This window comes from Astatotilapia calliptera, chromosome 18, assembly GCF_964374335.1.
Source record: "Astatotilapia calliptera chromosome 18, fAstCal68.1, whole genome shotgun sequence".
Taxonomy (NCBI): domain Eukaryota; kingdom Metazoa; phylum Chordata; class Actinopteri; order Cichliformes; family Cichlidae; genus Astatotilapia; species Astatotilapia calliptera.
This window is the reverse complement of record NC_137439.1, coordinates 27,707,183-27,730,943: the sequence shown is the minus strand read 5'-3', so window position 1 is coordinate 27,730,943 and position 23,761 is coordinate 27,707,183. Positions and strand designations below refer to the sequence as shown.

General features: G+C 42.3%; 1 protein-coding gene across 1 annotated transcript in view; it reads left to right on the top strand.

Moving 5' to 3' along the window:
- gpr158b (G protein-coupled receptor 158b) overlaps positions 1-23,761 on the top strand; it is a 97,060-nt gene that overhangs the window by 43,362 nt on the left and 29,937 nt on the right. Inside the window, exons 3-5 of the mRNA XM_026148573.2 lie at positions 2,329-2,431; positions 12,907-13,118; positions 15,585-15,653. Of these exons, the coding sequence (XP_026004358.2) occupies positions 2,329-2,431; positions 12,907-13,118; positions 15,585-15,653 (384 nt within the window). The remainder of the gene's footprint in view (positions 1-2,328; positions 2,432-12,906; positions 13,119-15,584; positions 15,654-23,761) is intronic.

Here is a 23,761-nt window from a genome sequence, read left to right as displayed (position 1 = left end):
AGCTGCTGGTCATGATATGGTTTGGTTATCTGGTGAGAGGGAAACATGAAGATGAAACCAGGAGATGTCCTTACTGAATCATCAGAGCTGAGCAGGTGATGGAGAAACAGGTTTACCTTTTAGGTGACATGAATGAGTTGAAGGGAAGTTATGAACTGTTTCTGAGAGACAAATAACACCAGGATCCTTTTTTAGGTAGCTGACAGCTGGTAACTGTGCAGGGGCGGGTCTAGCAAAGTGTTGCCAGGGGTCCATGTAGGGCATTAAAAGGGAAAGGGGGGCACAAAGAAATACTTTTCTTTCTTATTCTCATTTAAAGTGTCTCGCTTTTAAAAAATAATTATCTGAATCTTACGACAAACGATTGATAGATTGATGCATATATACCATCAGAACAGTGAACATCACTGTCACAACAGTGTTTGTTTTCATTCAAAGGCTTTATGATTTTTCCTATAATGGTGGGCCAGTCTCTAGTCAAAATGCCCGGGCCAATTTTCTGTCCCAGTCCAGCCCTGTATGCAGCTCATCTGCAGTCTGGTGTTACCTACATCTTCCTATTCAGAAGACAGAATTTCTGAGTTCTGAGTACAATCGAAAGCACCACGACTGCAGTTTTTGTGTTGGATGTAAAAGGCGCACATGACGTGGGAAAGGCGTGGGATTTCTCTCGTGGAAATATGCATTATACATTATACATTATATTTTCCTTTCTATTGGTAGGTGGCACAGTGCACTTGTGGCAAGTAAGCAAGCTAGAAGACTGGCAAAGTTATGGAAGAAACACATTAACAAGAGAATTCTGAGTAAAACCAAAGTTACTTTCCCTAGTAACTAGTTACTTTGAAAGTAACGAGTAACTTGAAGTAACTGAGTTACTTTTGAGAGAAGTAACTAGTAATCTAACTAAGTTACTATTTTAAAGTAACTTACCCAACACTGGTTATAACCTTCATTTTATGGAGGCACAGTGTGCGCACTCAGGTCGCATCAGAGCATCGGGCCGTATAGTGTGAGACCCTGCATCGTGACCTACCAACTTCTAACCCCTGTGAGTCAATCGTGCAGTTTGAGCAGGAGCTGAATAACGTGACTGAAAAAATCGCACAGTGTCTGCCCAGCTTTAGGTGACTGTCATCCGAGACTTGCACCGCAGTGTCGGCGTTTGTTTCCCTGTTGGCCATGCTTCTTTTTGTGGTCATCTGTTGTCTTCCGGTATTTTCTCCGCAAGTGACTTTTCCTCGACCAATGAGATAAGCGGTAATCTGAATTGTCATACTCGAATTGTCATAAGTGTGCTGTCAGCTCATTGGTCACAAAGCAGGAGAGGGGCTGGGAATTATGTTTTCAAACAAAGCGTTAATTCCATTAACATTTATAGACTACTTTTGATTCTCACTGTATTACGGGACAAAGTGCGTCCCTTATTAGCTCAGTACGGGACGTGTACTTTTGTTTCTAAATATGGGACAATTCCGTTTTTTAAGGGACCGTTGGCAACCGTATACAACATACAATATTATATATAGATGAAGCTAGCGAGCTAACTCCCTGCTAACTTCTAACGCTGTTAAATTTCATAAATTCAGTTTTCATGGATGCCTGGATGTTAAACCTAATTGTTACACCTGGTAAAGCAGCCACACTGATCATTTTATTACAGATGAAAGAATTTAGACAGTTTTTAACTCTCAGTGATGCCGCAGTGATTGTGTGACTTAGGGACATCAGACTTAAAGGCCGGATGCAGGCACAGGAAGAACGTGTCAGCTCCACACAGAAAGGCCCCAGCTGGCACATCTGAACCCAGGACCTCCTTGCTGCACCACTGACTTGATAACTTTGCAGATAATTTTTCTAGAAGTTAATAAACAATCTTATTGTATAACTTTAGCTGGAACTAGTGAATTTGGATCTTTTATTGCCTAAAAGCGTTGCTGATGTTTGCTGATCAGATAATCTATTCTCTAACTAATCATTTCAGCTTCAGGGGAAAAATAGATTCATACTTGCATCTGTTTTTATTATTGCAGTGTGTGTGTGTTTTGTTATGGTTCTGACATCGAAAATACCAGAGAGAATTTATGATTTTACGCCCACTTGCTTTTGGATTCAAGAAGCAAACAGAGCTGAGTTGGCTGAGCGATCATCTTCATCCTCCTCCATCCTATTGTTTTATGTTCACGTAATTTCCTCCACCAGCTCCTCGCTCTTAGTCATGCAACTCCTTCCTGTGATAATCCTGTTGATTACAACCAGAGGAAAGTGATTTTTCTTTTTTGTTCTAAACTAATCTCCACCTGTCTCTGTCTGTTCTTTTTCCTCCAGTGCACTCCCATTGTTGGCCATGGATTTGTGTTGGACAAGTACAAGTGCCAGTGCAGGAGAGGATTTTACCATCCGAGCCGAGTGGCGCTCAATGGCTTTAAAAGTAGGTTACAAAGCTCTCTGTAATAATAATAAAAAAATGCATATTGCAGTGAGCTGTCAGATCAAAACTTTGAGTCTTGCAAAAGCAAGCTTCTGGGAATTATGGAAAAAAGAGGAAAACAACCACCTTTTTTGAGCTGACAGTCACACATTTTGTTTGAAATTCTTGTTACAGCTTTGAAGGGGTATCCTGGGGTTTGTGAGGTTATGAAACCTCAAGCTCCAGTCAAGGGAGTTTGACTGCTCTTATGTTGAAATGTCTACTACGTTTCTATTCTGAGCTCCAGTGGGAGCCACAGGTGGCATTCGAATCACAGACCTGTTGGATTGTGTGACGGCTGCGTAGATGTAGAACACAAGGTGGAATAAATTAGAATAAATGTTTAGTTACATTTTATTTGACCATTTGCCAGACGGTTACTGTTGCTATGCCTGTCAGGTTTTTTTGTTCTTAAAGGGCGTACGGTGGCAGTGTCACAGTGTGGAGTAGAGAGGACCTAATGCAAGACTCTGCACACTGAGGCAAGCCTTTGTGGCCGATGAAAAGTGCCATATGAAACATGAACATGCAACCAAAACCAGAAACCAAGGTGCAAAAATAGGAGGAAACCTAACAGATGTTTTCACAAAGAACAAAACTTTATTAAGTACAACTGTTCAACTGCTCCTTCACAAATATTTAATCAACTGACCAGAGCAACTCAATGCATTTAGGCATGTAGACACAATCAAGACGAGCTGGTTAAAGTAGCATTTCACAAACTGCTGATCTACTGGGATTTTCCTGCATAGTTGTCTCTAGGAAAAGTATCATAAATAACCACCTCTTACAACAGTGCATGCAGAAGAGCATCTCTAAATGCACAGCACATTCAAACCTTGAAGCACATGCAGAAGAAGACCACACCAGATGCCACAAATACGAATTCAAACAGGATCGCCAAAATGGGAGACTGGAAAATTATTGTCTGGCTTCATGATTCTCAGTTACTGATGCAACTTGGTTGGAATTTTGAGTAAACGACGTGAAACCAGTGATTCATTTTGCCCTGTATCTATCCATGGTTCAAGCTGCTGCTGGTGGTGTAATTGTGTGCAGGGATGTTTATCAGCACGCTTTTGGCCCCTTAATAGCAACTGAGCATTATTTAAACACCACCTGAGCATTGTTGCTGACCACATAGATCCCTTTATGAACACAGTGTCCCCATCTGCACAAATCGCAAAGCTCCGATGATCTTAAACTGACTTTTTGAACAGGGCAGTGAGTTCACTGCACTCAAATGACAGATCTTAATCTAGTAGAGCACCTCTGGGGTGTGGTGTCAATCTGACGTAAATCTGCAGCAACTGTGTGACGCTATCATGTCAATATGGACCCAGATCTTTGAGTGATGTTTTCAGCTCCTTGTTGAATCTGTGCCACAAAGAATTAGGAAAGTTCTGAAGTCAAAAGGGATCCAATCAGGTGCTAGCAGGTTTGACCTAATAAAGTGACAAGTGAGTATACACAGAGGTCTGATTAGGCAATAGACATAAAATGGGAAAGCCACAGGTGTGCATAATCACCACAGGTGAACGTAATCAAGGCAATCAGACAGACAGGAAACATCTAACCTAGACATGGGAAAAAAAACCTTCATAGTAAAACAGCAAATAAGAGAACTAATACAGATGTAAATACTAACTCTTAATGAGACGTCAAACTAGGGAACAAACAGGAACCAAGGCAGAAACAGAGAAGGGAAATCCAACGAAAACACAAATCAAACTTTAAACTCTAACAGCAAAACAGAAACCCAAGCTTGAGACAGAAACTCAAATTCAGAGCAAACCCTGGCAGTTTGACAGTTTAGCTCCTCTGAAACAGCATCTTTGACCTCAGATGGCCGTAAATGAAATAAGAAAGCTGTATAAGCATATTACAGGGAACATATTTATTTTGTTTTCTATTGATTCTAAGCTCAAAATAATCATATATCATATACTGAGCCTTAGTTTATCCTGTGTCTGAAACTATTTGTTTCAGCTCGCTTCAATCACGCTTTCTTTGAATCAGCTGCCCTTTTTAAAACAAAAGGTTTGAACAGCAGGAGGGGTGGGCTACTGTGTTGTGTGCCTGAGATGATCACTTTAAAGATATCCAATCTCACTGACATGATACAGAGCCAAGATTAGAGCGCTTAGAACAGTCTGAAGTCTGAGCTTCTGGCTGTGATCACATTATTTGGCATTTTGGTCATGTTTAATATGTGCATCCATCATTGTTACAGAATGACAGAAAATAAGGAAAAGCATGACGTCTGTTTTATGTAGCTGAAAGGACATAGCTAACAGTTACCTACCTGATATGATGCTGAAAGATTATGACCGGTGCTTGTGGACCAGGAAAAAAGGGTCTCACCAGTTGCTCATGCAGTCACTCAGCACATCCAGACTTCTAATAATAGAGATTCAGAGACAGTAAAATTATAAAAAACTGTCTTGTAAATTTCAATAAAGATGCTTAAAATAAAAAGTTTGCTAAAAACACATTTGTCTTTTACCTGATAGCGATGCCAATATTTCTTCTTTTTTAGTGTGCTCTTGTTGCTTCTTGTTGAAAACATTCAACATTTAACAAACTAAAGATGCATTTAAAAGGATGCTTGCAAATAAGAGTTGAGATATAATGAGAAAGGAGTTTTGTTAATGTAACACTGTCCAGCTCTGCTTTGGGTGGAATTTGTAATGTGCTGGGTTCAATAAATAGGAGGAGAGAGCTGCGATAATTCAATAACCCCCAAAATCTGAGATTAACAAAAGATTATGTAACACCCGATGAAGGCAAATGAGACCTCAAAAGCACAACTTATGAGCAAAAATCAGTCTTTACAAGTTTCACTGCACAAATTCCCAGTCCAAGCAATCAGACGTCAGAGTATGTTAGGAGCAGGCAAGCAAGGGTCAGCCTAGAAAACCAGCAAATTTTAGGTTTTACAGAGAGAATGAGCAAAAGGCAGAGAATGAATTCCCTGCAACAATCTACAAAGGAAAACTGGCATAGAGGAAAAGTAACATATGGAGCAAATACGAAAAGGTGAAAACAAGGTCCAGGTAACACAGTTCAGGGAACAACATATTGTAGGTAAAACACACAAAGGCAGGAAGACTGAAAAACAAGAGAGACGAGTTTCTCAAAGTAAAAGACAAAACAAGTGAATAAAAACACAGAAAAAGGGGGAAAGAGAAGGGGAAGATTTGATAGATGAATTATTTTATTTTATTCTAATGCAATCACAAAGATTAACACATATATACATATTAGGACTGTAACAATGTGCATGCAATAAGAACAAAAATAAGGAGCACCAAAAATGTCATCATAAAGCTCAACTCGTAATGGAAGCATTACACAGCGAAAGACAGCAAGAAGCACTAGTTAGCCAGGTAAGTTTCCAGCCTCAGAGCACATAAACACACTGTTTCATTTACTTCATTCCTTTTAAGTCTAGTGTCTGGTTTTCCAACTAATCAGGACACAGGACACAACCTTCTGCATTCCTTGCACACTAAAGTATATCTCCTAACAGAACACTATGCACATTTCTGAGATATATGAGGAAATCTTAAGCTTTATGGGGCGTTTGCTACGCTGCATATGGACAATTGACGTTCAGGAGAGCAGTTTAGAGAACAGTAAGCTGTTATTGCCTGTCCTACAGCTCTGGCAATCGATCTTATTTTCCCAATATTCCTTATTTTTCATTCAGGTGCGAGAAACAAGAAAAGAAAAACTAAATTTGCACACCCTCTTGGCCTTGGATCATTTCTCTGCTGATGTTCTGCTTTTCAGACTTGCACTTTTCAACTATATCGTTAACTTTAGCCCCCCCGATCGTGCTTTGGGTTTGAATGTCGGTTTTCTTGACTGAAAGCGCTGCAGTGTCCTCGGACAGAAAGCCTGGCCCTGATGAGCAATATAATCATTCAACTGCGGTGGTTCTCATCCCCGACTCCAACAATGCAGCACCCCAGGGGGGTTGATATGCTAAGCTGGAGCTTTATTATAATGCAGTGTGATGAAGGATGTAGTCAAAATGCTCAGTCTGTGAAGAGACTCATCTTCCAAACCCCATGCAGATCACCTCTTTAAAAATCGCTGTGACTCAGATTGCATTGCAGTTGCAACCCTGATTTCCACTCGTGGAACATCAGTCTTAGTCTTTGTGCAGCTACACACAAAGAGACCCAAAGCAAGAAATTTGAGTATACAATTTATGCACTACAAATGCAAATGCCTAAAGCGTGCAGTGAGCTTTGCAGCAGCCTCAATGAACTGAAGAAGCTGTGCAAGTACAGTTTTGCAAAATTAATAAATAAATAAATAAAATTACAAAAAACAAACAACGTTAGGGAGAAAAACCAACAGTTGTGAAGAATGTACAAACTGAAAAGCACTTTTTACTTGCAGTAGTTTAAGTGGTTTGGAAGGACCGCCTGTGCTCAAACTGAGAGCCGTGGTATCACTGTGAACATCTGGCCCCTGTGACAGATGTGTGAAAAATGAACCAAGCTTTCTTCTGTCTGCCTTCAAGCCACTGTGAGAATGATTCGATCTTCAAATCAAACAAAAGACAATGCAAACACAAATTTATGATACAAAAATTTTAGATAACACGCACACACTAGTGCTGCCACAAACCATTATTTTGATAGTCGACTAGTCACCGATTATTTTTGCAATTAGTCGACTAATCAGATCATGCACCCATTGGACGTAAAACCTACAGCTTATTGCACCAGCATGCATTTGCTTTCATATAACAATCATTAGCTTACAGCTTGAAGTGTTTAAGGTATGTGCTAGCTGATTGCAGATTGTCTCGGTGGAGTTTAATAAAATTAGCCGTCTGCTCTTTGCTCCTAAAATATAACAGGACACTGGAGTAAATTCTCTACCATCACACTTGTGTTTAATCAGTTTTCTGTTTGACGTTTATTCAGCTGTGTAAAAACTATAACTATATAAGTTATACAAGTGACTTATATATCATGTTTAACCTGAGTAGCGAAAGAATGCGGGAGGTTTGACAACGATGTGCCGGGAGTTCGCTGTTCTCGCCGGCTCCAGTGAGCCTTGACCTCTTGGTCAGCTATCGAGCTAGCGGGGTAACAGACGTCTCTGAAAACGTCAGAGCATTTTTGCGAATATGTGATGTCTTGATAAACCGAGCAGATATTTAAAGTTTACACAGCTGTATTCTCGCCTTAAAATTAAAAGTTTATATTGTGACCCAGAAAGAGTAATATTAAAACTAAGTAGCTGCCGCAATTGTTGGAAACTGGAATTGGCTGAGCCGCGCTCTGAATTCTGCGATAGATTGGGCCACGAAGGATACACCCGACCCATCCTTTAAATCTGGGGAAAAGGAGGACACATTTGTCGGCCGCATTTGGAGGAGCCTTCAAATTTGGACAGCCTTCGTCGTGTCGCTGTAACGTAATCAGCCTACAAATGCAGCCTCCGAATTTGGACACAGCTACTATAGCAGAGACTGCTTCTTCTTCTTCAGCATTTAACGGCAGCTGGCATCCTTGTAGATGCATTGCTGCCATCTTCTGTTTCAGTCCATTATTACACTCTTAAATTCTGCTACTTATTCCTGCGTCTTTCAGGACCTTACACAGCTTCAAACAACGAGTTTGACTATTAAATTAGTCGTTGATGATTTTGATAGTGTAATCATGGCAGCCGTAACACACACACAAACACAGATGTAGATGATGCTAATTTCCGTTGTTACTCAGGAATGAGTGTAAGAACAGCTTAGATTGGAGGGTTCAAGGGAAAAGACTGAGACTGAGCTGTGCGGCGGAAAGATGCCCGGTGTGTCGGGAAAATGATGCTGCTGGGAGAGAGGAAATAGGATGTGGTGAAGGAGGACATGCACACAAAATGTGGTGTGGCAGAGAAGGATGCACGGGACGGAAGGAGATGAAAACACATGATCTACTTGGCTAACCTCTAACTTGAGCATCTGAAAGAAGAAAAAATAGTTCACCATAATCTGAGTAATAGCTTGCAATAAGTACCCACTTTAAAACCTTTGCATTTGATGTACTTATGTATTCTTTTTAATTGGATTTTTCAAAACTAATTTGTATTTTGTCTATTATTACAATTGAGGCAGAATGGGTATTACAGAAATGGAACAAAGACTGCACTTGTGCCAGCACAAGGTAATATGCTGTTTCTCTGTATAGCCCCTGGGATACAGAGGAGAGAGGCTGGTGGCTGTATTGTATTAATTTCAGCATTCATCTGATTTTGGTTATTAGGGCTTTGTTGAAGGATCTAACTACATACTTCATCTTTGAGCTGTTTATATTCTCATCTTTCAAATAAAGCAGTAATAAAGTAATGTGAATACTTTAGACTAAATTGACTGTGCATGTGATCCTCAGGTTGAGATGTCACAGTTGTGCCATTTGGTTCAGTATGTAGACCAGAATAATGTGTGCGGTGTGAGCCACAGCTGGGCCAGAAGTTATTTGCTATTTGTTTAAACCAACACTGCCAAAAATCCCCAACGTGCTCTGGTTGTCGAATGTAAACCTGCCACACACACCTTATAACACTCGGAGAAATTCAGTCTTTACAGCAAGTCGGTCGAGGACATTTTTCTTCAGTAATGGAGTAAGCTCAGTAGTTTGACAACAACAACTCAACAAATGGGCTGTGGGCTAAAACAAGGTCCGGTTTGACTCAGCTTGACTCATGCGCCACAGTTGGTGCTTATTTATTGACATCTGGCATTTGAAAGTAGATGGAAATTGACAAGCTGAGGTTAGGGACTGTCAAAAGTACACGCAGCATGGGCCTCCGGAGTGTTTTTTAGACATCTTCTCATCTTTTTTTAAATATTAAAACATTTTTCCTATCTGGACTTAGTCTCTTTGTAAACACAATACTCTATTTCAACACTTTTAGACATTTCTTGCTTGTTTTTTTGACACTATTGATTTCCACCCAGACCTTTATTAACAGTCACGCTCTATTGGACTGAGATCTGCTGACTGTGGAGGCCATTTGTGTACAATTATACTATAAAGACACATCTCCTGGATGCACTGGTACGCATCTTCAGTGATGTATCCTAGGGTCATCAGGTGTTTCGGGTCTCACAACATCATACACCCTCGCCCAGGCGACCCAGCCGGGGGTGATCAAGCCCCGACTTGCGTACCAGTAGCTACCCACGGATCAGCCCTCTTGATCCACAGCCACCTTGTGGCTTTCTCTGCCGCTTCACTCACAGCCTGGATGGCCCTCTTCTTGGCTGCCCCAGCCACGCCCAGCCGCCCTAGGGCTTTGCAGAGTGATTGTCCTGCAAAGCCCCTACAACCCACTTCTATGGGCTCATAGAAAGTCTTCCAGCCCCTTCCCCTGCACTCCTGCACTAGTTCCTGGTACTTTCCTCGTTTCCTTTCATTGGCCTCCTCAATCCGCTCTTCCCAGGGCACTGTGAGTTCCAGCATGATCAGCTGTTTTGAGGCCTCAGAAATAATTATCATGTCTGGCCGGAGTGATGTTTTTGCAATGTTCTGAGGGAACTTTAGTTGTTTACCCAGGTCAGCCTGTAGCTGCCAATCAGAGGCTGTGTTGAGGAGGCCAGTTGTCAAATGTGGGCGCACCTGGGGTTTCTCTCCAGCCTTAATAAAAGAGATTGCCTTCCTCGGAGCATGATGATGCTTGCTGGTGCTGATTGCTGAGGCAATCTTTTCAGCAACTACTCTGAGCACCTGGTCGTGCCGCCAACGATACCGACCATCGGCCAGGGCCCTTGGGCAGCTGCTAAGGAGGTGTTCTAGGGTCCCTCTTCCAGAGCACAGGGGACAGGCAGGTGTCTCGCTCTTTCCCCACAGATGGAGGTTTGCTGGGCTTGGCAGAGTGTCGCATACTGCCTGCACTAGGAATCGGATCCGGTGGAAGTCTGCCTGCATGATGTTTGCCCAGGTGACCTTGCGCTGCAAGGTGCTCTCCCACCTTGTCCATGCGCCCTGCCGCTTAAGGCCTACAGCTCTACTTACTCGCTCCTCCTCCACACCTGCTCGGACCTCTTCCTGGAGTAGCTGGCGTCTCTCCTTTCCCTGTGCCCTGCTGACCTGGGCCTTTGGGACATACCCCAAGCCTGCTCCCCCTGTTGCTAAGACCCCCATCAGTGTTTTCTGCCTTAGGCGTGACTCCGCCACCTCAACTGCCTTCTCAGCCTTCCACTTTCTTCCTGTCCTTACCTCAATACCTGCTAATGCCACCTTGCAGTCTTTAGAATCTCTGTACTGTAGGGCTTCTCGTGTGCGAGCCACCTTGAACTCTTCTGTGAGACCACTGAAGGGTAACTGCACGCTGTTGCTTGTCCCATACAAGGCAGCGCTGGTGAGACTGCGGGGAAGTCCCAGCCACTTACGAAGAAAGCCACTGATCTTTCTTTCAAGGGATTCCACAGTAGTTATTGGAACTGTATAGACAAGCAAGGGCCACAGGATTCGGGGCAGGATTGAATGCTGGTAGATCCAGGCTTTAAATCTTCCAGGCAGGCCGGACTTATCCACCTTAATAAGCCACGCTCCCAGCTCCTCATTTGCCTTCTGAATAGCAGTAGAGTCTTTCAGGCTGGAGTCAAAGAGTTTCCCCAAGCTCTTAACTGGTTGTTCCGTTATGGATGGAATAATGAACTCATTGTCATGTTCAAGAAACCAGTTTCAGGTCGTTTGCGCTTTGAGCCATGGTGCGCTATTCTGCTGGAAGCAGCCATCAGAACAGGGGTACACTGTGTTCATAAAGGGCTGGACATGGTCATCAACAATTGTCAGGTAGGTGCTGGTATTCAAATAACACAAAGTATGCAAAGAAATAAATCCCCTGCATCATTACTACACCAATGCCAGCCTGAAATACTGAGAGAGGGCAGAATGGATCCATTCTTTACTCTGATCCTTCCATCTGAATGCTGCAGCAGAATTGGGGACTTCTCAGACCAGGCAATGTTTTTCCAGTCTTTAATTGTCCAGTTTTGGTGAACCTCAGTTTCCTGTTCTCAGCTGACAGCATGTGTGGTCTTCTGCTGCTTTAGCCCATCTGCTTCAAGGTTCCAAGTGTTGTGCAGAGATGCTCTTCTGCATATCTTAGTGGCTCTGTAAACTCTAGAGATTGTTGTGTGGAAAAATCCCAGTAAATCAGCAGCTTCTGGGATCCTCAGTCCAGCCCTACAACCACATTCAAAGTCATTTAAATCACCTTTCTTCCCCATTCTGCTTCAGTTTGATGTAGCTCATTTTGACCATATCTGCAGGCATAAATTGTTGTTGAGTTTTTGCCATGTGAGTGGCTGATTAGGTATCTGCATTAATGGCCAGTTTAACAAATGTACATAATAGAGCGTATCTATGTATGAGGAGTTTAAAGGGCAGACATTGATGAGACAGTCTGTGCCAGTTGCAGCATGAATCACGCTCACATTCATTATGAATTTGCATAAGGATGCAAACACAGAAAATAACATCCTGTCATGGTGAACACTTATTGTGCGTATCTAAACACATATTAGCTGAAATTCAGCTTCTCTGTGATTCACAGCAAAAATACAGAGTCTCAGATCACAGTTACCACCATGCATTCTTTTCTCAGCCGAATGAAACGACTTCAGTGGCTACTTAAATTCACTTCTTGCTTAAAATTGTTTTTAACCACTATCAAAGAAATTTCAGCACATTCTCTTACAATCACGCTCTGCTGAAGCATTGTGCAACTGCGCCGCATTTGCATACCGTATGAGCTCTGGGACCTACAGAGGAATTACATGCTTATCAAACATCATTTGCTCGAGGAGCTGCATGTCTGTGTGTTTGAAAAAAAATGAAGGATTTCAGCTACAGATTGACTGCAAATCCCATTGCAGCTGACATCCTGGAATTAAGAATTATATTTCTTGCATCATCTGTCGTGTCTTTACACGTAATTGATTAAATTTAGGTTTCAAAGGAACCAGTTCATGCTAAAAATGAACGTTCTCAACGGGAAAAAAAAAAAAAAATCATGGATAGAATTGATAAACCCCATCCAAATCCATGTGTGTCACATGCTGATATTACTACAATTACGCAAGACTGAGGAAGAGAGCAGTGACACAATATTGTATCTTCCTCGCCTTCATTATCCATCATTTGCTTAATTACAGGCTGCATTCTTGTAATTATCTCCCCAAGGCTTTTTGATTCATTGGCTTGATGCTTTCTTTGCCTTGAAATTGATTAACTGAGCATTTAATAAGGAGTCAGCCTGTGACAGCTAAATGCAAATTAATTGCAGTGCTAATCAGACCTGTGTCCCGAGATGTGATTAGATTTGAATTTGCAAAGGCTTTCTTTCTTTGAACTTGAACAACATAAGATAAGTGATAATGAAACAAATCTAAAGTGTATTCACATCTTCAGGTAAGGAGCAGGGCTCTCACAGAGACGAATCCTCCGACGTGTCCAGCAAGTGCCTGCCGTGCCGCGAGGGCTGTCCCTACTGCCGGGATGACACGCCCTGCCTGGTGCAGGAGGACGGTGCTCTGAGGCTCTCTGTGGCCTCCTTCCAGGGTCTCTGCATGATGCTGGACTTGGCCAGTATGGTGGTGGTCTACCACTTCAGGAGAAACAAGGTAAGGAGAATGCAAATTATCGGTTGCATGCTTTTCTAATGTGGATAGGGACATGCTTAACAGCTTATTCTACTACTTAGTTTAGACTTTGGAGGGAGTTTGGCATGTGTGGTGATGTCAGTAGAGCTTACGCCGGCCTGCACTCATAACCTCATTTTTTTTCAGTGCAAAGTTTAGAGAGAATTTGAAATAGTCAAAAACCTAGAAGCACTCTGAGAGAGGAAACCTCCACCAAGGCAGCTCTGTGGGCAGGATTTACATTTGAGGGAATCATTTTGTGTTTTGTATACATTCATTTTGCTTTCTTTGTTCTTTTTAAATGTAGTTTAAGACATTTGTAGCACAATAAAAACAAGTGCAAAGGCTTTGTTGAAACCCATTTTAATATATACTTGACATAATTGGCAGATTTTAAGTGTAAAAGTGAGGTTAGAGGTCAAATAAGACATGCTATTTGGATGCAAACTAAAAAAAGTGATATTTAGAATCCCCATATACCAGAATCATTTCCTAAATGCTGAAAATACAAAGAAAGGCAGCAGAATTTCAAGCAACGATTTAAAGATAAGATACATTTTATGAAGGTTTGAGCTTATTTGATCTTAAAGAAGAGGTTAAAGTAACATATTAGAATCCACATATATATTCCCTATAATCCTATGTGTTGTCAATAAAAACAACGGCAGTAATACACATAGTTTTTACTTTTTTTAAAAATAGCTCTGTAAATCACTTTGACCTATAGATCAGTCTATTGACCTTGAAGGAGAGGTCAGAGGTCACATGTGACAGGCTATTTTACTCTATAAGGTACTTTCTTTATGTTAACAATACACACCACACTTATAAGAATCATAATGTGGAAGCTATAAAATTTTTGTCAGCTTTTGAAACTAAGGCACATTTTCATGACCTGACTCTACACCCGTATAAGTTTCATCAGAATTCATTCAAAAACTTTCAAGCTGTGGTACAAACATTAAAAATGACACTACGCACATACGCAAACACTACTAAAAGCATAACCTCCTTGGCGAAGAATACCCAAAGAATACCTGAAGATTGCAAGATTACATTATACTTTTTTTTTCACCTAAAGACTAAAGGGACCACACTCGCACAAGGAAGATAATACTAAACTGTGTCATTAAACTGTCCCCGCCATGGAATGGCGACCTGTCCGGAGTGTACCTGGATATTTGGTCCACAATGACGCTATGCTGCATATGGTAATAAGTGGATGGATGCTGAAATTGTACGGCCTAACAGTTTTAGAGCTTATCCCAAACTACACACTGACAGTCTCCCCTACTCTTCAATTTTGGTATTTTTTGCCTAATTTGAAACAACCTCCATAGCGAAGATTAACTGGAAATGTCAGTGAAATGTCATGGAAAATTATTTTAAATTAAATAAAGACGAAGGTTTCAGGGATTAAATTCAAACTGAGTGATTATGACAAACTCACGAATGTTTTGAAAATAGGAACCGCTGTGTTACAGCTGATCATGCCTTCACAGTACTAAGCCATCAGAGTAGCAAAAGATCCTCCCTGGCCTCCCTGGCCGCATGCAGTTCAACGAATTACATGCCCAGATTAAAAGAGGACATTTGAGATTTTGTCCTCAAATAATTTCAGTATGCAACGTAGAAACTGGAAAAAAAAATATTGCTTTATTTACGACATACAGCTGCTTCTTAAAGCATTGCGAATTCACACAAATTTCCATCGTATTCTATCAAGAATAAAGCCAAATAAAGACAGACCAGTTGATTTTATCTTATTTTATTTAAATTTTTATGTAATTTTTATTGTCTTATTACACTGACATCATTACCATCAACCGTACCCAGCCCTCCTTCATTTCAGTGTGACATTCTTGCAGTCTAGGATAATAATTAATATTTACAATCACTCCTCTGGCATTTAAATCTTTCCTGGTGATCTATTTATAGACAATCGTGTTGTTGCCTCAGAACTTCCCATATTTCTTCACTTCACAAGAGATGTCCCTGGAGGCCTTTGGATGAACATAAAAAAATCTTATATGTGGTAATGTGGTAATTAAATACAACCCAGAAAAGTTCTGTCGTCACTAAGAGACATATATTTTATATATTTGTGCGATGTATCATTTGCATTTTCGTGCAGTTGCATGCAAGTCGTGGCTGTTATGTCTGACTTGCAGCAGCAGAATCTGAAAGGTAAACTATGGTGGCCCCAAAGGACAAAGCAGATACAAGAGAGAAAATGAATGTGAAGAAAGGCTCACTGCAAATCCAGAACAAATATCAATACAAGCAGCAGCAACATTATAGGTACTTTTGCATGCCCGTCAGCAGCCTCAGCGTCTGATACCATCAGGCCAATCATTCTTTTTCAGTATCCTTCAGCAATCCATAAATAACCAAGCTCTCGCTGTCATTGATTCATGAGATTTTGTCTTTCTCTCTCCTTGTTAACAGAGCATTCGTACATCTGGTCTCATTCTGCTGGAAGCCATCTTGTTTGGTGCGCTACTACTCTACTTCCCAGTAAGTGTCCATATTGATCTTGCATGCCACCCACCAGTTTACTGCTACTTCATTTTTTTAAATATAAAAGTTCTCAGAAGTCTCAGGGAAACAAGCAGCTGGGTACGTCTGGATATGCTTTGTCAGGAGAGAGACAGAGTGCGCTCAAACAAACTTGCAAACAAAAGCATGTGTTCATTATAATGACTAGTTTTAAGGTTTTATTTGATAAATAACTGATGGACCAGTGGGCTTGCATGAATTACCATGAGGCATGCATGCTTTTGTCTGCACATTGCAGGCACAATTTTGCACCTGAGCTTAAAGGCCACTCTTTAGAGCACCACAAACAGCCTCTTGTCACTGAGATGGAGAAGAAATAGTGATGGGCATTGGTAAAAGTCTCTCCTGACATTCATGGTGTTATAAAAGAAAACTAGAGAACAAACACAAACCGCACATATATCCAAACAGATGGAAATAGGTTTGAGATGTGATTTCACCATCTATGAAGCTCTTCTAATGCAGTTATTGGCCATAAAGTAGATATCAAAAGAGAGGTGTGATGGTCAAATCCTAAGCATTACAGGTTTAAAAAGAGGGAAGGAGTGGTCAAGGTCTGCTTTGGCTGAGAAAAAAAAACCTTTTCAAGAAAGAAAATCATTTTTCAGTGTCCAATATTTGTCATGTAGTGTGTGGATGTGGATCCCACACGCATGTTTAGGCAGTCAAAGCTCGGTTTTATTGATAGTCCATGGAAATAATTCAAAAGAAGGTGAGTGCAAAAAGGTACAGGGAAGATGTGACGAGGCAAATAGCAAGGGAAACTAAGAATCACCAGAAAATATCAAAAACAGAACAAAACTGGAAAGTTCATAAACAAGGCGGGGGGTCAACAACCCAGGACTGGAATACTGGAGTAATGTGAAAATATCCCATTAAAAAAAAGCCCATTTCCTCAGTTGTAGCTAGATGTTGTAGTACTATAGTTAGGATCATTACAACAACAGAGAGCTGGACATCACAGTTGGCGCGTACTTATAGAATAAGTGCGTTCTCTTCCACGTGTGCCTTTGCCTGTCTGCGTCGGCTGTATGTGCCAGCCAGTACGTGTGCTCGGGTGACAGCGTGCGTTCTATATGTGTGTATTTACACTTTTGGACTCAGCCCACATTGCACCTGGAGTGCTGCGTCAGGAGCCCATCTTTAGAAGGGAGGCAGATGGAAGAAACCTGCGCGCCGTATAACACAGAGATCTGATGTAGCCAGGGAATTCACTCCTTTCAAATCCTCGCACAGACTGCCAACAGTGGAGCCACTGCTCTTCTCAAACACAAAGCCTGATGGCCGAAAAAAATCAGCCAGAAAGAAAGAAGTTCCAATCGCTCGGCTAAGTCCGGGGATAAAGATTTTGTTCTTATTCTAAAGTTACTGGAGTGTAACCGTATGCACGACATTTCCCCCAGAATGAAAAAAACAAAAACCTGAAGCTGTTTTTTGTTGCAGCAGACAAAGAGCTGCAGGTATTGCATCCTTATGTGACCACACCTTTCTTGCTTTTGCATTCATCCATCCACTCCAGTTTACCCCAAGGATAATCCAGTTCCAAAAATATCCCCCACCCGCAAAACACTCTGCCGTTCTGTCATCCTCACACACATGAAGGTCTCCTTTCCTCCACCTTACCTCCTTGTCCCCCACCCCCCTCCTCCCTTCATGTTTTCCTTTGATTACCTCCTCTGCATGTTCTCTCTCACCTCTGTGTCTGCCTCCCTCTCCCAGCCTTAACGTTTGTTGCTGTTGCCTATTTTTTTTTGCTGCCACCACAGACCTCTTCAGCTGCAGCTGCTCTGCTCTGGTGCTCAATGCATTTTTAAACAGTCCATCAAGTTCTAGCACAACTTGTTTTAAAAATACTTCTACTGATTAATTGATGGAGGACGCTTGGGAGGTTGGACGCAAACCAGGAGGGCCACCTTCTCTTCTAGGCAATATAAAAATATGGCTTTTTATCGCAGTCCCCAGTGATTTTGTAATCCACATGAGTGGTACTGCAGAAGGTTGTGACGCTGTCTGTCTGCCTGTATTGTGTGTGTGTGTGTGTGTAGGCAGAGTGATGGATGGATCATGAGTGTGTTTAGGTAGCTTCAAAGCCTCATATTTTCCTGTGGTCATGTGCATGGATTTGCCATTTGCATGTTTTTGTTTTGCACAGTATGTAGGTGGAAGGAGCAGCACATAAGAGCTACTTTTAGCTCTTATGTGCCGTTCAGATTTATTGTTTTGCTGTCATGTGAAGCAGAAAGCTGGAAGAAGTGATGAGGTGAAGATGCCAAGTAGGATGCAAATCCTGAAAACAGACTATACTGAGACTGAGGCAGGAGAGACAGATGGACATAAGGAGGAGAGACACTGAAACAGGAGGGAAAAATAACAACCTGTTGAGTAGTTAAGATGTTGTTCACGTTTGCTCCGTCTTTACTTCTGTCTGTTTCAATCCGTTCCAAAAACTAGTTTTTCTTTGTGTATTTTTCTGCTGTGTTACTGGCTCCAGCATTCTTATACTCTTAAACTTTGATTCTCAAGCGCTCAAAACCATTTTACTAACGTCGGCGCTGGAGAACGTGCTCAGATTTTATATGTTATGCTACATTTAAAAGTCATGCTTTCAAATTGTTAATATCACCATCAAAATACTGTGAAGCACGAAAAGGAACATTTTCACGGTACACTCATGAAAAACTAAGTGCACCCCATTATTGTGTAACCTATCGAACCACCTTTAGCAGTATTAACTTAAAGTAATCATCTTCGTCTCATCTCCTCTTCTTTACAACGTTGTTTCAGTTTGTTGAGGTTTGCAGGCATTTGTTTATCCAGCTCTTCCAAGATCCCACCACAGAATTTCAATTAGACTGAGGTCTGAACTTTGACACGATGATTCTTGTCTTTTTCAGCCATTCGGTTGCAGATTTGCTTTCGTACATCAATTTTAGCCAAGCTTTTGTTGTCACAAAGATGGCCTCGCATTTGAGTGAATAACACTTTGGTATACAGAGGATATCACTGCAAGATGATCCAGATCATAATCCCTCCACCACCGTGCTTAACTGTTGGAATGAGGTGTTTGTGGTGATATGCTGTTTGGTTCTCTCTAAATGCGACGTGCACTTCATCGTCAGACATCTGCACTTTCGTCTCCCGAGAATTTGCTGGGAAGATCGTGTCATTTTGTTAACACACATCTGAATGTGTCAGACCAGAAAACTGCCAAGATTTCTGCTTTTAGGTGTTCACACTTGCTGATGATCAGTTAAGCGAGTGCCTTTGATTAGCAGATTCTGGCTGTTACGTCCATTCTTATGGGTATACTTAGTTTTTACAGGACTGCATACAGTATACTTAAAGTGGAACTGAAGATTCCCAGTTAATTTTAGTTAGCGCTGGTAACTGTAACTGTAGTTTCATACTTTATGTGTCAGAAATCTTGGGATGGCAAAAACACACTGCTATAGGAAGTCAGGCAACTGGCCTTTTTCCATCATTGAGCAGCTGTGAGTGATTTGAGTTGATGCTCCATGTGGCATTAGTCTGCTAACAGTAGGGTGCAGTAAAAGGAGCAAAAGGAGTTGGTTACCTTGCTGAGAAGCTGGGGAAGCTGCTGTTCTTCATAACAGCTCACTGTAGCTGTGTCTTCAAAATAAATTGCTCCATACAATATTTCAAACTGTCAAAAAAAGAAAGAAAAAATGACCAATGTCTTCTTTTTCAGGAACATTTTAATGAGCAGTGGCTGGTTAGTGCTAAGCTCACTGGGAACTTGTGGTTCGCCAGCTAAATGCTTCCACGGTGGAGCTGCAGTTGAAACTGATGGGTTTGCATTAGGATTAGGTTAATGCAAACCCATGCAGGACCGTTTCTGCAAATGTAACCATGGACACCAAGTCTGTATTTAAACAAATATATAAATCTGGCAACTGATAGACGTCAGATTCCTATTTTAACAGAATGCTGACAAAAAGCAATCATTATTCACTTGATACATTGTTAGAAAATTTTCTAATTTTTCTATTTAATAATACATTAACATCAACATCGCATGTACTGCTTTGGATTCCTCTCTGGGGATTAATTAATATTTATTTTCAGCAATAGTACTGTAACGTGAGGGTTCACTAGATGGTTGGGAATCTCTCTGAATAATTAGGAACAGCAAGACGGAGACGGATAACTTTTTAGCAGCCTCTTTACTTTTAGCACCCTGCAACAACAACCCACACTTCCTGTGTGCCGCCCTCATGAATACTTCACTGGCCTCTCAGAAGCCAGGAAATCTTATACTCAGATCAAAACAGGGAAAACAACCAGGTAGATATAACACATACTTATTACTGGTTTGAACATGCATGTCTAAACATTCAAACATGTAAACATGTAAATATCAAAACACGTAACCACCAAATAGCTACATAACTAGCTTTATAACCTTTGTAAACACCTCTTTGTATATCAAAATAGATTTAAATTTACTTCTACACTTTACATTTTCCTCCCCCCCTCACATAAGAAACGTCCCCGTTTCCCTACAGAAAAGGAAGAGAAAAAAAAACCCCAACATGCTGCAAGCAAAGGGGACAACAATAACACAACAGCAAAACCAAAAAAGTTCAGTTCAAAACATAGTCCTTGAGGTATCTGGGAGGCACAACTTGACGTCTCCCACATCGCCGTGAAACACCAGATACTCGATGAGGAGTTGAAGGGACAATGTCTGATTGGTGTATCACCACATGGCCAGAGGGAGAAGTCGTTACAGTCTCAGACCGAGGAGAAGGGGACAAAGGAGAGTGGGAATGGGGTCGTGACTGGTTTAGAGGTGGTGGCTGACAAACCTGAGGGTCTGATGAGGTTGCAGGGCTGCGGCCCTGAACATTCCAGCTCCCTTCAGCTGCAGATTTTGAAGCTGTGAAGGGCAACGCACCTGATAATGCAGTCAACTGTGGAATCTGGGGCTGTACAGGTATGTCACCAGCAGGTGAGTTGGTTCCACCTTTAGGAACAGGTGCTTTGTACGGCCTGAGACGATTGTAGTGAACAATTTGAGTCTTGTCTGATTGGTCCAGGAGGTAGCGAATCCTGTACGTGACACCAGGGTTTTCTCCATCTGTTCCAAGGCACTCCAATATCTCAAAGGGGCCCTTCCAATGTGGAGCAAGTTTCTGCTTTGCTGTAGTGGGGTCATTTAACCACACCAAGTCACCCGGAACATAAGGAGTGTGTTTGATGCCCCTATCGTACAATTGTTTCTGCTGGTTGTGGGCACAATCTCTGTTCCATGCAGCAGTGCTGAAGGCAGACTGAAGTCTCTGAGTCAACTGGGTGACGTAGTCAGCAGGAGAAACAGAAGTAGATGATGCTGACATGTTGGTAGGCAACAGCATATTAGCAGGCATCCGTGCCTCATGTCCATGTGTGAGAAAAAATGGCGTAAACCCCGTGGTAGAGTGAGGACTGGTGTTGTAAGCCAAAGCAACTTGATTGAGGCAGTCATCCCATTCGCCAGGCTGCTGAAGGAGTAACTTAGCTAACTGGTCAATAAGTGTTCGATTGAACCTCTCGACCATCCCGTCGCATTGAGGGTGATATGGGCTGGTCCGTGTCTTCTGGATGCCTAGCAGCTGACACAGATGTTTCACCAGGTCAGATTCAAACTGACGTCCTTGGTCCGTGTGTAGCATTTCAGGGACGCCGTGCTGACAGATGAAGTTGTCAAACAGGCATTTTGCAACTGTTGTGGCACGTTGGTCTGCGATAGCATAGAGATTGACATATTTCGAGAAATAGTCTTGAACAACGAGCACGTACCTGTTGCCACGACTCGTAATGGGGAGTTCAAGTATGTCAGCTGCCACCTTTTGAAATGGCTCCGCAGCAACAATTGTTTTCATTGGAGCTCTGTGATGAGGTGTGGGATTCCGTCTGGCATCACATGGAGTGCATTGTGTGCACCATATTCTGATGTCACGTGACATGAATGGCCAGTAATATAGCTGCTGAGCACGTTTCAGGACCTTATCTGCTGATAGGTGACCGGACACTGGGTTGCCATGCAGCAGCTGTAGGACAGTGTCTTTTAAAGATTCAGGAACAACCAACTGATGCAACACTGACTTTTGGGACGGGTTGAAAGCTTTACGACAGAGTAAGCCATTGTGAAAGGTAAGTCTAGAGTACTCATGCCATAGCACTTTTTCCTGAGGTGGGCATTTTTTCATACGCCAGTAGGGTGGTTTCTGACCCTTAGCTTTCCAGCCAATGACTTCTGACAGTACAGGATCTTTTTGTTGTTCACTTTTGAGATCATCTTCAGGCAGCTCAAGCACAAATGTGGATGAAACAGATAGCGCTGCACACTGCAGTCGTGGATCAGGAAGGTCATTGCATGGAATGTGTTTTTGGTCAGTACTGCAGGGACTATGGTTGGGCGGGCCTGCAGGACCCACGCACCTCTCTTCAGGTTTCAAGGTAGCAGAAGCAGTGCAGACTGTGTCCTGCTCTACGGTTTCACCAGTGACAGGGCGACGTGACAGTGCGTCCGCATTGAGGTGGCGGTGGCCATCTTTATGAATCACAGTCCACTCAAAAGGATCAAGTTCAAGAGCCCAGCGAGCACGGCGACCAGTTCTATCACTGTCAATGGGTATTTTCCGAAGACCCAGGAGGGGCTTGTGATCCGTGACAATAACAAATGGCTGCTTGTAGAGGTAGTGCCGAAAATGTCTAACTGCCCAAACAATGGCCCAGAGTTCTCGATCATAAGTCGACCACTTTCTTTCTGCCTTTGTAAGCGCATGGCTAGCATAGGCAATGACTTTCTCTTGCTGTCCCTGTTTTTGAGCTAGTACACTGCCAATAGCTGTGCTAGAAGCATCAGTATACAGAGAAAATGGCAATGTGAAGTCAGGGAATGAAACCACTGGAGGGTTTGAGAGGGCATGTTTCAGATACATGAATGCATCCTGGCACTGAGAAGTCCATTGAAACGTTGCATGCTTCTCAGTGAGAGCATGTAGGGGGACACTGTGGTGCGCAAAGTTTTGAATAAACTTGCGATAATATGAACAAAGTCCAAGGAATGACCTTACTTCTGTCGCTGTTTGTGGAATAGGCCAGGCTTGCACACTGTTCACATTTCTGGGGTCAGGCTGGATGCCATGTTTTGATACAATGTGGCCCAGAAATTGTACCTGATCTTTGGCAAAACAGCATTTTGAGGGGTTTAGCTTCAAGCCACTTGCCTGGAATCTGCCGAAAATTTCTTCCAGATGCTTGAGATGTTCTGCGAAAGAGCGGCTGTAAATGAGGACATCATCCAAATACACTAAGCAGGTTTTCCAGGGAAGGCCACGAAGTACCATCTCCATTAACCGCTGACATGTGGCTGGAGCGTTTGTGAGTCCCATGGGCATAACAGTGAAGTGGTAAAGTCCACTGCCGGTTGTGAAAGCAGTTTTCTCACGATCCTTCTCTTCCAGTTCAACCTGCCAATAGCCATGTTGAAGGTCCATTGTGGAGAACCAGGCAGAACCTGACAGCGCATCCAGTGCATCATCAACCCTTGGAAGAGGATGAGAGTCTTTGATTGTCACTGCATTGAGTTTCCTATAGTCGAGACAGAAACGCCACGTACCATTTTTCTTTCGCACCAGAACAACTGGGGCGGCCCATGGGCTGTAGCTTTCTTCGATGACACCTGCCTTTAAAAGGTTGTCAACTTGAGTCTGTATTTCAGCTCTCTGTTCAGGTGTCACTCTATAGGCTCTTTGTTTAATCGGTGTAGCATCACCTGTGTGAATATGATGCTTAATTATGCCTGTGTGACCTCTGTCCTCTGAGTGCTTACTGAAGATTCCTGAATACTTCTGGAGAAGTGATTTCAGGGACTGAACCTGGGAGTGTGACAAGTTTGTTTCATCTATTTCTACCGGCAGAGTCCAGTGGAATGATATCAACAGATGAGCCTGAATGAAACTCACCAAGATGCTGTCCAGGGTACAGTTCGATTTCATCACTGGAGGGATTAAGCATTCGAACCACTGTAGTACCATTCTGAACTTCACTGAGAATGT